This window comes from Gymnodraco acuticeps, unplaced genomic scaffold, assembly GCF_902827175.1.
Source record: "Gymnodraco acuticeps unplaced genomic scaffold, fGymAcu1.1, whole genome shotgun sequence".
Lineage (NCBI taxonomy): Eukaryota > Metazoa > Chordata > Actinopteri > Perciformes > Bathydraconidae > Gymnodraco > Gymnodraco acuticeps.
Genome location: NW_022991962.1, coordinates 35,001 through 50,704, shown reverse-complemented (window position 1 = coordinate 50,704; position 15,704 = coordinate 35,001). Strand labels below are relative to the sequence as shown.

The 15,704-nt window shown below is 43.8% G+C and overlaps 1 protein-coding gene across 1 annotated transcript in view; it reads left to right on the top strand.

Annotated features, from left to right (window-relative positions):
* Positions 1-3,107: 3,107 nt before the first annotated feature.
* The window catches only part of setbp1 (SET binding protein 1), a 35,655-nt gene continuing 23,058 nt past the window's right edge, over positions 3,108-15,704 (top strand). The window contains exons 1-2 of the mRNA XM_034200758.1: positions 3,108-3,829; positions 9,942-10,525. Of these exons, the coding sequence (XP_034056649.1) occupies positions 10,097-10,525 (429 nt within the window). The 5' untranslated portion in view covers positions 3,108-3,829; positions 9,942-10,096. The remainder of the gene's footprint in view (positions 3,830-9,941; positions 10,526-15,704) is intronic.

Here is a 15,704-nt window from a genome sequence, read left to right as displayed (position 1 = left end):
TTATAACATTGCGGGACCCTGTATCTGCGATTTTATGATAACAATCTAATGTTCTATGTAGAGCTCAGCTAACCCTAAACCCAGTTTTAACTTGAGTTCTTTAATAAACATCTCTCCTGAAATATGCTGCCATTCAGTTTTTCTCTCTTCCTGGTCAAGACATTTGTTCCTTAAGAATATGGAATTAAAATGCACACATACAGTAATACAATGCTGGCCCATGCCCATAAGTGAAGGAATGAGCAATAAGGGTGGCTGTTGTTATGAGAACACTCCCAAAGAAATAGACACTCTAAACACAATATATTCACACTTATATCAACATGCCCAAACACAACACATTTGTGAATTAAATGAATGTGTCACCGTTGGGAAAGTGAAAAGCAAAAACACCCAAATCAATGAGGGCATTGCAGATTTTTTTCATTCCAAAGCTTTGAAACTGTGTTTGAGTGTTTACATGCTACTGAGCACACAATCACAAATACCACCCGCCTGCAATACCTCCTAGTGTGTGCCATACACGTGGTCACACACACACACACACACACACACACACACACACACACACACACACACACACACACACACACACACACACACACACACACACACACACACACACACACACACACACACACACACATACACACACACACACACACACACACACACACACACACACACACATACAGATGAGTAACAGCTAATAACTGTGGGGCACCAATGGAGAAAGGTCATCTGACATAATTTGCATTGCTTGTTAATGTTAAAGGATGTTTTCCATACAACGAAGGTCAAGGTTTGCATAGAGTCACTAAATAAACACAACTTCAGACAATAATGAATTAATGGAACAACTGTGGCCTGTTCAAGGTTGGTTGATGTGTTTTTTCCACCCTGCTGTAATTTGACATATAAAGGGGAAAGCCCCAGCACACACTCAACATACACACCCTTTAATCTACCTTTATCATCCACACAACACCACTCACACACCCACTGTTTCTTCCTCTGAAGCATTAGTGTGTTGTGGCAACTGATGTCTCACTGAACACACATGTTAAATCAGACTTAATTATACTCCTCCTGTCAAATAACATCTCACAGGTCATGCCCAGTAGTTGTGGTTTATGGGCAAACCATGTTTCTATTAAGACAAGGGTGATAAACTTTATTTTTAGGTTAGCCCACGGGTTTGTAAAATGTTTCATGTCAAAACTCCCCCAAGGATGTGTGAACAACATCTGATAAGATTAAGTACTTAGTAATGATTTGCATGGCTGTCTGTTGTAGATGAGGACTATGGAAACACTGATCTTGTTCTTTTTCAGTATACTTTAAAATCCATTCATATTGAATTGAAGACAAGATACTGTCAGTGTTTCAAAACTATTTACAAGATAAATGTGTTATATGAAAGGCCTATTTGAGATCATTAAATTAACATTCCCAGAACAAATGACTATAACTTCACTTCTAAAAGGGGTAAATTAATAATCTTTTTTCTCAAAGAAATGATAAACCTGTGAGTTGGATGTAGAAAAGTCAGAATCAATATAGAATTTTTTTATTTTAAAGTAAATTCAGATTGAACATAGTAAACATTTTTAAATTATAGTGTCCGTCCAAAAAATAAACATTACTTACTTATAGTGAAAACCACCCTTGAATGATAGGATCGGAGACTAAGTGCTTTAGGAATCCAAACTATAACATATAATAAGGACCCTGTATTAAGATTGATAAAAAAAAAGTGACATTTGACCTTTCTAGAGAGATTTAGAAAATAAAACCCACTTCTGGGGTCATTTGGGTGCATTTTCCATATCTCTGGCCCCCCTCGGTTGATTTTGATGATTGACAACTCTTTTTAACCGTTATAGCCAATAGAATTGAGGGGAAGTTCCTAAAATCCATCCAAACATTACCCATTGGTGAATTAGTGTCTGATGCATAGCCAGAATGCCCCGGAACCGGAAGCTGTCATACTCTAGCTTTCGTTAGCTCTCCGTTATTGACATAAAATTGAGTGATGGATTATCAGTAATCATTTCAAAGTGACACAGACACATTAGATTCATTTATGGATTAACCTTCAGCAGCGTTTTTATCGGTTTAATACCATTGAACACAACTTTTGATCAGAACACAGCAACGGTAAGACTTATTTTCCGATTTGGTCCCGTAAAGCAAATGTTGTTGTTGTTGTTTGTTGTCGTTTCGCCGCGAGTTCTGATCGCTCAGTGATGACACTAATACCTGTAGAATTTCTTCCTGTTAAGTGGATATGACACATTCATTTATTAAATGTTAAGAAGCCCTCAAACGCTGTTTCTTGCAAGATGTTGCGTTTTGCCCCCGCCCGCGGGGCCGTGGGGTTTAACTGTTAATCTGTTTTAGGATGTTGCTCATGTATGTTAGGCATGCTATTCTACTGTGTCTCTCTTCATAAGCCATTGCATTTGGTGTAGGTTTTTGCAAGTTGTTGTATTTTGTATTTGGTGCTGCTATCTAGGCCAGAGCACTTTTGTAACAGAAACTTGTATCTGATGTTAAGTGAGGCCCTTACAACAAAAATTAAAACAGTTACAATTTAATAACATATTTCTGGATGTCTAGGATTTTACAGGAATATGGATGTTCAAATACAGTTATCTGACTATTATCTGATCAATGTTGAAGTAACATGGCTTAAAGACTGGCCTTAACCAGACTGAGCAGATATTATTTAAACTGTCCTATAGTCAAAGAATAAAGTAAGGCAAATTAATATTTCGTTTTTGTTGTTTCCTACAACCTTTGGACAAATATTTCATATAGTTGCACTTAGATAAAGCCAATTAATGTTAAAATAAAGATTTCAGAGTCATATTTAAACATGTTGGCATTCATCTGAACCTGTTGAAATAGGTGCAAACCATCCCTGTGTCCATACAACAGAACAGCAGATCTTCAGCAGCGTTCACCCTGTGCACTACAGTCCCACAGGAAAAGGCCATGGGAATCAGGGGAAGGTTGTAGAGGGAATTGGGAAACGCGCGTGTGCTGCCAGGTGGAGGCGGTGTCGCTCCTCCTCTCCCCTGCTCTGCTCTGCTCGGTCAGAGAGCTTTCAGTCTGCTGGGTGAGATCATTACCAGACACCAGGCTCCGGGACCTGACATTCGCCGATCGGAAAAGCAGAGAGAGGGAGAGACAGAAAACCCTGATCCAATGCAACCGGCGAGGGAAATCGAGTTCAACTACCGCCTCGGCGCCTCAGTCTCCGGTACTAGCGGCTGATTACGCGGTCTTGTGGCTGACATTTTCCCGCTGGATTTGGGCTTGTAGTCGGATGCGGGCTTGTTTTGACTGCAGTAATAGTCCTGCTCGCCCCCCTCCTCCCCTACCGACCGAGTAGCGGATTTGCGAGGGATCTCTGTGCAGCTCCCGGAGTGACCGGCGATCCTGCACGGCCCGGAGCGTGTCTCTGCACCGCTGCCCAACACACGCGTCTATCCGCCTCAGAAAGATCTTATTTCTGTCAGGAATTGGACATAAGCGCCAAGTTTCCGATTGGATTTTCCCCCTCCTGTGCGGCTACCTTGCTCCTGTCATCAGATCGGCTGCACATCCTATTTTCGCTTTTTTCCCCTTTTCCAAAGCACCGTTGACGCCATTTTCCTCGGGGTTTTCTGTCAAAAAACATATATTCTGGCACCGTTTGACAGCTCCCCGGGAGGCTGTCATCCCATCCGTCGCTTGTGTAAAATGTGTCTAAATGGATTGTAAATGATCGTGATAAAATATTTACACGATAGAGTCGAGTGTGTGACAACATTAGAAATGGGTAAGTAGTCCCCGGCTGACTGGCCACATTCCACACCTGAATACACCTTTCCTATAAATGTGTTAATGTTTGTATGAATGTAAGTAATCTGATGTGTGTGCTCCTCTATATACCTGCCGTTTACATGCTACTTAAACCTATGTAGTTGTAATGTTAAGTGTCTTTGCCATTTTTATTCTTTAATTGACATTGCATTTCTTGCAGTCACATGCCAACAAATTCCGACTAAACACATGCACGCGTGCACTCACGCATGTAGACACAGACCACCCCAAACCATGCTGTACCACTCAGTCTCCATCATTATTACTGTGAAATACCTTTGTAATTAGGTAACAGTGAGATAACACAGCTAATTAGGTCAATGTGGTGAAGTGTCCACTACAGGCTGATGAAGGAGCAGCTCAAACACTGCTGTTCACACTCTTAGTTCACATGTTGTTCTACTGAGGTAGACCCTCTGCATCTTCACTGACATTGATGATCCATCACATAGCATCACAGTCTTTGACATGCAGCATGCTCCTCCAGTCTTTGCTACTGTATGTACCATTTAACTGTTTCTTATGGAATTTCTGAAATATTTGCGGTGTGGATGTTTTTTTTTTTGCTTGTCGGGTTGTAGAAGCTGGAGACAAATGTCACATGATTGATGTCAAGTGCTGTGGAAGTAGCAAACTGAAGCACACTCATTCCTCACCTTGTGTTTGTTCTGGTTTGTTTTTCATTAGTAGCACTAAATCCAGCTTGAGATGCCATCACACAAACAACATTGAATTTCGATTGCTTGGTTGAAGCCAGCGCTACTCTTTTCTGGTTACATTTAATCAAGAGCTGATCACTTTCTCGTAGGGGTCAGAAATGGCATGGCCAAAAGTGATGGCAATGCTTTGGCTTTGTGGAGACAGGTGAAAGTGAATGACAGTCCACTTCTGTTATCAGCAGCTCCCAGAAACCTCAGTCTCAACCACAGCAGCAGAAGATAAATAGACCAGCTCTGGATAAGTCAGGTTAAGTGTGGACAAATGGTCATGTCTCTAGGATATATGGGAGTGAATGTGTGGAAAGGAGCAGTGGATGAAGGAGTAGTACAAGGGCATGAGAGGAGAGGCATTTTGTAAGAGAAGTGCGTGACTAGATGGAGAGAAATGGGGTTGAGGGATGGATAATAGAGGTGATTCAGACTTGGAGGGAACCATCGATCTTGTCTTGTTAACAGGTTTGCCGTAGGTGAAACTCTGGCTGCGTTCTTGTGGTTTAAAAGTATGAAGCATTATCAGGTAATGAGATGTCCGTGCCACCTTTAAATTAAAGCATGAGAAATCGATTAGGTGTATCCCCCTTCTGAGCTGGATACCTCTGGTCGGAGTAGGATCACAGAGAGAGGGTGGAGGGAATGTGAACGGGATCCAAGGACAAATCTAACTGTTGGCAGGCTCTCTTTACAGAATATCAGCACTGGAGCACCTTTTGGCAGAGCTCACAGAAAAAGGGAGGGAGGGAGAGGTAGGAGGTGGAGGGTAAAGGAAAGAGGTAGCACGGAGGAGAGGGGAGAGAACAGAGGTTTGGGGAGGGGGTGAGGTGAGGGGAAGGAGGAAGACAGTTGGGGAGAAGGGGAGGTGTTTTGCTGACAGCCATTTTGTGGCTTCTGCTGCAGTTAAAATGGTTTAACATTCATCTGCTTCTGCGGGGTAGTTAGGTGAGGATGGTTTTAGTGCTACCTGGCATATGGCTCATCCAGAGATGTCTGTGCATGTGGGACCGCAAGGCCATCATTTTCTATTATAGCTGTCCCGCACATGGTACTTTATGATTGTCCTTCTCGCTGCCCTACAGCTGAACACGTGTCATCCTCGCTGTGCTGTGGAGAGAACGCTTTATTCTGCATTTCAAATCCAAATAGAAGTATGTAATGTTCACTTAAAAAACAGAGTATGCTCTTTGATGTGGACAGGTAAAAACATGTAATTCCAGTACCTCTCTGTGCTCTGAGGCAGAGGACTAATAGACCTCCAGTTTGAAAATTCATGCTTGTGCCCACTGGATTTGTAAGTATTGGAACGTCGGGGCCATTCCTTTTGATATCTCTCCAACCAAGGATTGGATCCTTCTAGAAACATTGGTTTATGTGATTGCCCCTTCACTAGAGGGCTGAAATAAAAGGAGATAAATGGAAAATGAAAATGGCAGACAGACAATGTTCATCATCCCTCTGAGATACTCATCTACAGCCAGGGATGGCCAAGTCTGTACTACACTCTCACATCAAAGAGAAAGAGAAAAAAGGGCTCTTCACCTTGTGCAATCACACGGGCGTTTGGTGTGCTTGTGGATGTGTAAATGTGTGAGCATGTTAGTGTGTGAGCATCTGTCTGCATGTGTGTACGAGCTATTTGTGAGTCTACCTCAGGCACTGGGCTGCTGGGTATGCAGCCTTAAAAGGTTGTGTTTCTGCTGCCATCTCTCTCACTCTCCCTCTCTCAGTGTTTCTCACTCAGACTCTGTCTACCTCTGTTATGTCTGTCTGTATCATTCCCTCTCTGTTCTGTCCGTCTGTATTCCATTATGGACGTTTTATCGTAATTGTTTTCAAAGGACACAGCAAAATGTTGGAGGAGTGTCTCGTTCAAAGCCTCTTGCATCCAGCACAGCCAATGACCTTATGCTATTTGAGAGGGAAGCTGGTTAGCGCTGTTAGTTTTGAGAACATAATAAAGCTATTTATGCAGTGAGTCTGGCCTCTCACAACCACCCTGCTGTCTGAGGCTAGTCGAGGTGTGTATGCGTGTGTGTCAGTGTGTTTGTGTGTGTAGGAGAGAGAGAGAAGGAGAAGAGACAGTGAGGCTCAGGCTAGGCAAGGGAGGCCCGAGGAGGGGTCAGACTTACTTAAACTCTCAGCCCGTCTGCCAGTAACTGAGCACTAACACAGCTTTGGGCAGCGAGCTGTGAGGGAGGAGGAATAGTCATGACCCAGCTAAGTGGTTTACACAGTAATAGCTCAGAATGAAGATTGTACTAATGTATGACACCACTTTGTTGTCATACTGGGCCATAGATGTGAGGGGAGTCTTAAGAGCAGCACCCTGAGTAGATAGTTTATGTTTGCATGTGTGTGTGACCATTTGTATGTGTGATGTTGGCAGCTGCCTCTTTTTCCTGTCATTGTCCAAAGTCACATGACAGACAGGGTGGCTTTCACACATGCCATGAGGGCGAGTCACCAAGCTGACATTAGGGACTGGGAAGTTCCTGGAGGACCAAAGATGGTCATGTGGGCGCTGTACGATCAGGTTGGGACTAAGCCTGGACTCATCCCTGTACAACTTTTAATACTCAAAGGTTACAAAGGGACCACAGTGGTGGTTTTGCATGTGTTAGTTAGCCCATTAAATGCAAATCACTTTTACTGTACATAACTGCTCACCATTTTCCTAAACATACCATGCTTTCTTGACAGATTTTCAAACTTCCAGACAGCTAGTGGTTTCCATTGGTTTTTAATGGGGTATGAAAATAATCTGGCAGACTTTCCTGAGTAATCCATCAAACTGAACATTTAGCTTCCTAATATGTGTGTCAGTGTTACTGATTGATGTAACCCTTGTTGACCATTGGTTATAGATGAGCAAGATCTGTTTTGAATACTTCAATTTGATGGGATAGTTAAAGTAAGGGGGCTCTGACTGTGATTATGTACTGCCAAAAAGCATTGCACTTCAAATAAAAACATCAACTACAGTGTAGAAATAATTACAGTGTTTTTAGAGTTGCTTGCATTAGATAGGTTGGGAGGAAGCATTTTCAGAACAGTCGCTCCTCAGAAATATATTACTTTGTGAAATGAATATAACATTAAAATAAAACAGACTAAAGACTCAAGTTCCTTTTCATATTGCACTTAATAAATGAAAATCCAATACGTAGGGCTGAACGATTAATCGCGATTTTAAATGATGCAATTAAAAAATCGCAAAGCCTGCAACGGAAGTTTCATGTAAATTTAGTTCTTTCACTCGTAGCTCGGGCTGCGGGGGTGCTAGAGACGGGAGCACGTTGATACGACCTTCCTAGCCGGAGATATGGCCGCATTTTACAATAAACTTCCGTTGGGTCGCTTAAAAACAAAATCGCAAATCGAATCGCAATCGCAATATCTGTCCGAAAAATCTCAATTAGATTATTTCCCCAAATCGTGCAGCCCTATAATACAGTAAGATTGGAAAGCAATCTGAAAAGTAATTTGCTTTGGAAAATGACCGGCACAATATAAAGTTGGCCGTGTATTATAGGCAATTTAGAGTTCATAAGCTTTAACATCCAAAACCACTGTAATGGTCCTCTAGGTCTTTGCCATACTTAACCACCATGGGTCCACCAGAACATGCATCCATAACCCATATGAGTCAGTTTTGAGACTGTGGTTTCACATTGGCAAACTTAAGGGCTAAAGAGAGAAAACTAACATTTTCATTTTCATTTAATCTAGAAAAGCAAAATAAAAATGATCGACTATTGACTTTGACCTCAGGGGTTGGAAACATTCACTCAGTATTACACTGAAATACCTTTGTGGATTAAGATTATTTAATCACACTGTAAGCAGGAAGCGGCACAGTAGTACAGTGTTAGGCACTTTCGCCATCTGATGCATTGGTTCTCTCTGGGTGCTCTGGTTTCCTCCCACATGCCACTTAGGTTAATTGGTGACTCTAAATTGCCCATGTGTACCCTGTGATTGTCTGGCGACCTGTCCTGTAGACCACCTCTTGCCCAATGTCAGCTGGGACCCACTAAAAGGATAAGTGGGTATAGCTGGATTGATGGACTGTGAGCATGTGCTGTAAGGCCTGTTGGGTATTATGATGGGGATCAGCTGTTAGTACAGTAGCATGGGCTGGTACAGGAGTGCACACAGAGAAAACACACACATTCAGAATGTCAGAGAGAGTGTATTAGCACAATGCTGGAGGTGGGTTATTCTCAGTATATGCTGTCAGTCTTTTTTGCTCTTGGGTCAGTGTAAGTCTGCAGTAAACAGTAAGCTTTTACTTCAATCATGAACGCAGGTGGTGGTCTAGTCTGGGTTCACATCAGTGTAAATGGTGTCAGTTTAAGCTCAGTGTGTGAGACAGCATTCCCCACTTCCAGCTCAGTCATGCCTCATGTCATATTGACTGATGGGATTCCCTGGAGCTGTAGTGAGAGAAGTGTAGTTCAGTGTTTGTTTTGGTTGCTTTCTGTGTATACGCTTGCGTGTAAGTGCATATGTGTGTTGATGTAAGTATGTAATATATATCTGCGCCCAGCATGTGCAATGATCCAAAAAGGAAAACCTGAATCCTGTGAGAAATGGCTACCACAACGTTTTCTCTGGAAATAAACAGCAGCAGCGGTGAATAAGTGCACACTATCATTTCTTATGTGTATCAATGTGCATGGAGTGTATGGAGGGTTTCATGCATGTGTATCAATGGCATTGCATGCGGGTGTAAAACAGCTCAGACGCTGGTTTTTCCAGACCAGCTCGTAAACCACATCTGGGGAAAGAATTTAGATTCCTTCCCTCCGTCTTTCTCTGCTGCCTTCACTTCTCCCCATGTGTGATTTCCCCCCTCCTTCCCTGCTCTGGTGAAAACGAGAAAAGAACAAAAAACAGAAGTCAGCTTCTTTCATTTTTTCTGTCTTGTGTCCTCAGGCTAACTTCACCCTGGTTTTAGAGCAGAGAAGAGGAATGTCATATTTTGCACTGATCACTCTAGTTTCTGCACGGCTCTCAGATCTGTCGTGATGGGGGATAGGATGAAAGGGAGGGAGAGAAGATTAGCAAAGAGTGAGTAAAGAAGAGAGTAAGGAGAGAGGAAGGCAAGTGTTGGTGGGTGTCAAAAGTGAGCGTGTTTATGCAAGGTACAAAATGCAAATGAGAGTGCTGCAGCATGCCCCCACACAGTGATGAGCCTGTGAGTTAGTCTTCATACAAGACAGGCAACTAATGATGCTGATGACAGCAGACAGGCCTGTGCTGAGAGTTAACACTGGAATGAAAGCAATGCTGATAACAGGACTCTGCTTTAATTCTTTCCCTAATCATATCCTTCACCTGCTCTCTCCGCAGACTGTCCCTGGCTTTGCCGTGTTCCTGTGGGACACCCAACACCCCAGTAGCTGATTGACAACAACTCACCAGTCCGACAGACTACTGTTCTTATCTTCCTATTGGCTGGCTGCCACAGCTTCCCCCATCCTGACCTGGCTCTGGCGGGAGCGTGGATGGAGCCAAGGGATCTGGTTGGCTTGGCCCGACCCAAAGAGGCGGAGTTACAGGGAGGCAGGGTGGGGCCCAATGAAGCGGCTCGGGAAGGAGCAGGGGGAATCGGTTTGGCGCGTGGTGATGATGTGATTAACGGTGCCATCAGCGAAGGGGAGGGGCTAGAGGAGCAGGTGGAGGCGCTTCTGGAGGAGCAGGAGTTCTCCATCAAGGAAGCAAGTTTCCAGGAAGGAAGTCTAAAGCTGAAGATTCAGACCACAAAGCGCACGAAGAAGCCCCCCAAGAACCTTGAGAACTACATTTGCCCACCGGAGATCAGGATGACCATCAGACCTCCGGTTGGAGAGGGCAAAGGGGGGCGGCAGGGACGGACAGGAAGCGGGGCAGGGCGGGGCCAGAAAGACGACGAGCGAGGACCGCCCAGAAAAAGGGTAAGTCTATATCCCTGGAATCGCTGCCTTGTTTCTGATCTAAGTATAGGTGTGTTTTACTGAGTCAAAAACCTGTCTTTATCTCAACATCTTCAAACTGACCGCTTTCCCACTCGTACACTCCACCTCTTTCTGTACCTCTCTCCCTCAGTAGCTCGTTTCCCTGCTTGGTTACACAGGGTCAAAGTTTGCTGCGTAATTGAAACCAGTCATGGCTAACAGAGATCACAGTGACACACACACTAGCACACAACACACACACTCCCACTCACATAGGAGCTGAGAATAGAGCTGACATAAGCAGGTGACAGCTGGTGTCTGCTCTCTCCATTTGTGGTCATATACACCGAGACCTTTCCTGTCTCCTCTTCTCTCCTCTTCCCTCTTCTGCTTTAATGAAATCAGCTCTTGTGGGTCACGCCCCTTCATCCCCCTCCTCCATCACACCCTTTACACACTGCACTGGTGTTTCTGTGTGTGTGACACTGTGTACGTACAGGTCCTTTGGGGAATCTAGTGTTTGTAGTGTGTGTTGACCTACACAGTGGTGTATGTGTCCAAACCTGACAGCCATCTCCATGTCACTGAGCCCGACAGGCACAGCAGGAGCGAAGGCGTCATGTTGTCAACATGATGCAGGGCTGCGTTTTGTTCTGTTGTGCTTCAGTCTTGTGGTTTTAGATCAATAAGAAGCTCACAAGGTAACTGCATTGTCAGGTATAAGACAAGGTACTGTCAGTGTTAAAGAGGGGTCTGATGCAACCCCAAAACATTTACCAGTCAGCCCCATTAGAGATCTTTCAATGAGGGAAATGTGGACATGTCTAATGGCTCATATAAAAACACCCCTCTTACACGGCAAATTGTCTCAAAGATATCAGGGCTTCAAAATCTGTCAATCAAAGGACATACATCAGTCAGCCAATTAGAGGCTTCATGCTGATAATCCTCTCAATTAGGCTACCTGTTGTGTCATAAAACCAGCTGATACATTTGTACACATCTTTCGCTATATTACTGCTTCCAAAAAAGGAGCTGAAAGATAAATCTTCATCTGTCACAAGATAATTAACAAGAGAGACATAAAAAAGCATTCTCCCTTAATAATGTATTCTTATGAATATATATTAGTTGGTAGTTTTGGTTATCCAGAAATCTAACAGATTTTCAAATAAAGCATGCTTTTGATTAAACCGGTATAAACCAGTAGACATTTGCAATTGGTGACAAGGGGCTCGGATACAATTAGCTTCATAAGCCATACAGGTAATAACGGCTGCTATACATGTATGTATGTTGTGTTTCTCAAACAAGAGGGGAATTGGTTGAAATCACCAACCCGATCTGACACCTCAAAGTTTGAGTGGTGAATCATTTTTGAAATTCAAACAAATTGGAAAGAAAGCATGTGGGTGTCGCTTTGTCATTTAGCGGCAGATTTCAACGTCATCCAAAGCCACAATTTCAGCTAGTTGTCGGTTGGATGTGTGTTTTATCATCAAAGAAAAATGGCTATGAGTATGTCTGACCTGCTGTGGAGTTTCTGTAAATAGAGTATGAAAAGCCTTGTTTACCACGATCATGTTCAGAGGCAGAACATTGCTCTCTGATATTTAGGCAGCCATTACTAATCCGGCACCATTGGTCCCCATTTGGAAACCCTCTGCTACAGTATGATTGACAGAGGTTGTCATAGTGACAGGGATAGCAAGCTGGTCCCTATTGAGATTTGGTGAGGGGAGGGGGGGTAGTGAAGGATGTGTTGGTGTTGATTCAGATCAGTTTCAACCCTTCATACCCTACACTCTGTCCCTCAATCACACACCCCCATCCCCCTTCCCTCTACCCCCTGCTCCCCCCCCCCCCCCCCGACATCCTTTTCCCTCCATCCACCCATCACCTGCCACCCCAAGGGTGTAATACAGGCAGGCTCAGTGGAGAGGAACGGGTTAAAGAGAGAGGCTGGGCTGCTTTCTGTTTCTCTGTTTCTCCCCTCATGTGTGTGAGTGAGTGTGTGTGTGTGTGTGTGAGTGTGAGTGTGAGTGTGTGCGTTGAGGTTAAATACTCTCTTTGTGGTGTGTGTGAGGCTGTGTGTCAGGAGGGGAGGGGAGGCGAGAGGGGGAGCAGATGGACAGCCTCTCTGCTCTCTGCTGTATTGTGTCCACTTCTTCTCTTTCCCTCTTCCTCTTTTATCTGTCCCTCTTTCTTCGCTTTCCCCTCAGTCTTTGCTTCCCTCATGTCTTCCTCTTTTCACTCACTCTTTTTCACCACTCTTTTCTCTCCCTCTTTCACCCTCTGTTGTCTTGTAGCAGATGGCAGCGTGGGGCAGCAGCAGCGGCAGCAGCAGAGCAGAAGCCAGAGTGTGAGCAGGAGATGGAGAGAGGAGAAGGGGGTTGTGGAGAGAGGAGGGGGAGAAAGGAGGTGGGGGTCAGGCATATGGAGAGCCTGGTTAAGGGGCCCCCTCAGAGGGAGTGTGTGTGTGTGCGTGTGGTAGTGTGGTGAATAGAAAAGGAGGAGAGGTAGGATACAATAGATGCCCATTAAGAGGGAGATTTGACTCTAATGGACATAGAAGGGGGGAGAGGGACAGACACATAAGTAGGTAAACATGTAAAATGGTGCAAATAAAGACTTTAAAAAAGCGCCTTTTATCCAGTCTCTCTCTTGTAGAATCTGCTGTCAAAACTTTTCTCCTCCTCTCTCCGTTAAACTTTCTGTTACTCACTTGTGGGAACTGGCATGTTCCAACTTCATATAGGAACAGGACCCATGCAGAAACTTGACGAAACACTTAATGCAAATACTGTAGGGGTTACTGAATTCAAATTTGCAACTGACTTATTCAACAGCAGATACAAGGCATAAATGGTCCGTGTAAGAATAATTGCAGATTATAAAACAAATTAAATAACTCATTATTTACTAAGTAGTGCACTTGACCTAACCCCCTGCTATATTACATACTTCCATCTCGATACAGGTCATTTCTTAACTTTGTCAACGATATATATCACTAAATAGCATGTTTTCTGATCATTCAATATATGAAATATAACAAAGCCTTTTTTATACTCCATACACCTTTATGGTTTGCTCCAGCTTTGTTCCCACTTTCAAGAATCGGAACACATAGCTCTGTTGCCGCTTTGGGACATGGTTCTCATGAGATTGCAATACAAAGGAAGTAGAAAGAAATGTGCATCAGTCTTTTTTTTCTTTCTGTTTTGATCTTACATATCACACAGCTGTTATATACATGTATATACACAGGATATAGTGCTTTCACATTTTCCATAATAGAAGGAAAACAGTAGTCTCCATGGTGTGGACAATCCCACAATAGAATTTACAGTTGTCAGCAATGTCAACAATACTTAAATGACCAAAAATCTGTATTTTCTGCTCACTATAGAGAACCGCAGTGACGCATCCTGTTTACCAATGCCGGTTACTTCAATAAAAAGCAATGGGATTTCTCCATAGGGTTTTGGAAAATATCTGGAAATAAGGTCTGGGTTTGACACAAATTGAAGAGACAGATCACGTTTTGTTCTACGACATTAAATACATCAGCAGTGACCCCACTGGTGATTTTTGAAGAGTTGACGTGTCTGAAAAACGATGGTTGTTAACAAGTGGCTGAATAGGACTACATAAGTTGTCGAGGCCGTTTTACGTCATTACACCGAACACGTAAACACTCCCGCTAAATTTGTTTGCCCTATTCTGCTTGAAAGCAAGTACCTGCCTCCTGCAAACTGTTAAAACAAATGCTTCAACTTGTACAATTTTGAATCTGTAGTTTTGAATATGGCTCTTAAGTTGGCGTGACGTTGAAGCTGAAGTTCGTTTATAGCATAACGTTAGCATTTTGCTTCTGGCGACTAGATTTATGATTCGAAAATTATAAAAGTAGGATAGACATGTGGATATTATCCGGCTGAACAAAAAGTGATCCGTCTCTTAAATGTGTGTCAACCACAGACCTTATTTTGAGCTATTTTCCCAAATCCTATGGAGAAGTTGCATTGGTTTTTGACGAAGGAACCGGAAGGAGTTTACTTCCGGGTTTTAGGACGCGTCACTGCGGTTCTCCATAGAGTAAACTACTGAGTATCAACTATGTAGGAGTAAGTGACCAAGGTAGTGATTTCGGACACAGCCATACTAAGGAGAAGAGGAAAAAGTTGTAATTTCCCAGTCTGCACCCACCTATCATAGCAGGCATCTATAACTGGGAGGTCAATGAGCAGGCGCCCGTGTCAGGGGACAGACCCACACACACATAAACGGGATATGATGGGCTCCCCTTCTCTGTCTCCAGCTGACATCACACACATGCTGAATGTCCCCTCACACACGGCTCTTTGTCTGGGCACGCTGTGTGTGTTTGGAAGATGAATGTTTGTGTTCTAACGGATTGGGTCCTGGGTCAACCACTGCATCACTCCTCCAGACACACATGCCCACACGCACACACATAGACACAGTTATTGATCCAATAGCTACACGTGGGGGAGCAAACGCAAGCTAAAACGCATGCACTCTCTTTCTCTCACACACACTCATACACACATTCATAAAGAAACACACACACACAAATCATGCTGAGCAGTGATTGCAGTTAGAGAGAGTGTTTTCCTGGTTATCTGTCCAGTTCTCTGGACGTGCCAAATGTGGCTCTTAATCCATTTCACTATCTGTGGGGAGAGATAAGCCAGAGCTTTTCCAGGAGTCCAGGCCAGACTCTCTGTGTGTGTGTGTGTGTGTGTGTGTGTGTGTGTGTGTGTGTGTGTGTGTGTGTGTGTGTGTGTGTGTGTGTGTGTGTGTGTGTGTGTGTGTGTGTGTGTGTGTGTGTGTGTGTGTGTGTGTGTGTGTGTGTGTGTGTGTGTGTGTGTGTGTGTGTGTGTGTGTGTGTGACCCTGATGCTATACACACACTTATCTTGTCTTGACAGCCCCTCTGCTTGGTGGTCCCCCTGGCTGTGTGTGTGTGTGTGTGTGTGTGTGTGTGTGTGTGTGTGTGTGTGTGTGTGTGTGTGTGTGTGTGTGTGTGTGTGTGTGTGTGTGTGTGTGTGTGTGATGATGCTTGGTGGTCTTCCAGCAGTGTTTGGGATTATTATGTGTTAGTCAAGTGCATTCACAAGGAAATTAATGCTGCCACAGTTGCCACGCCAAAC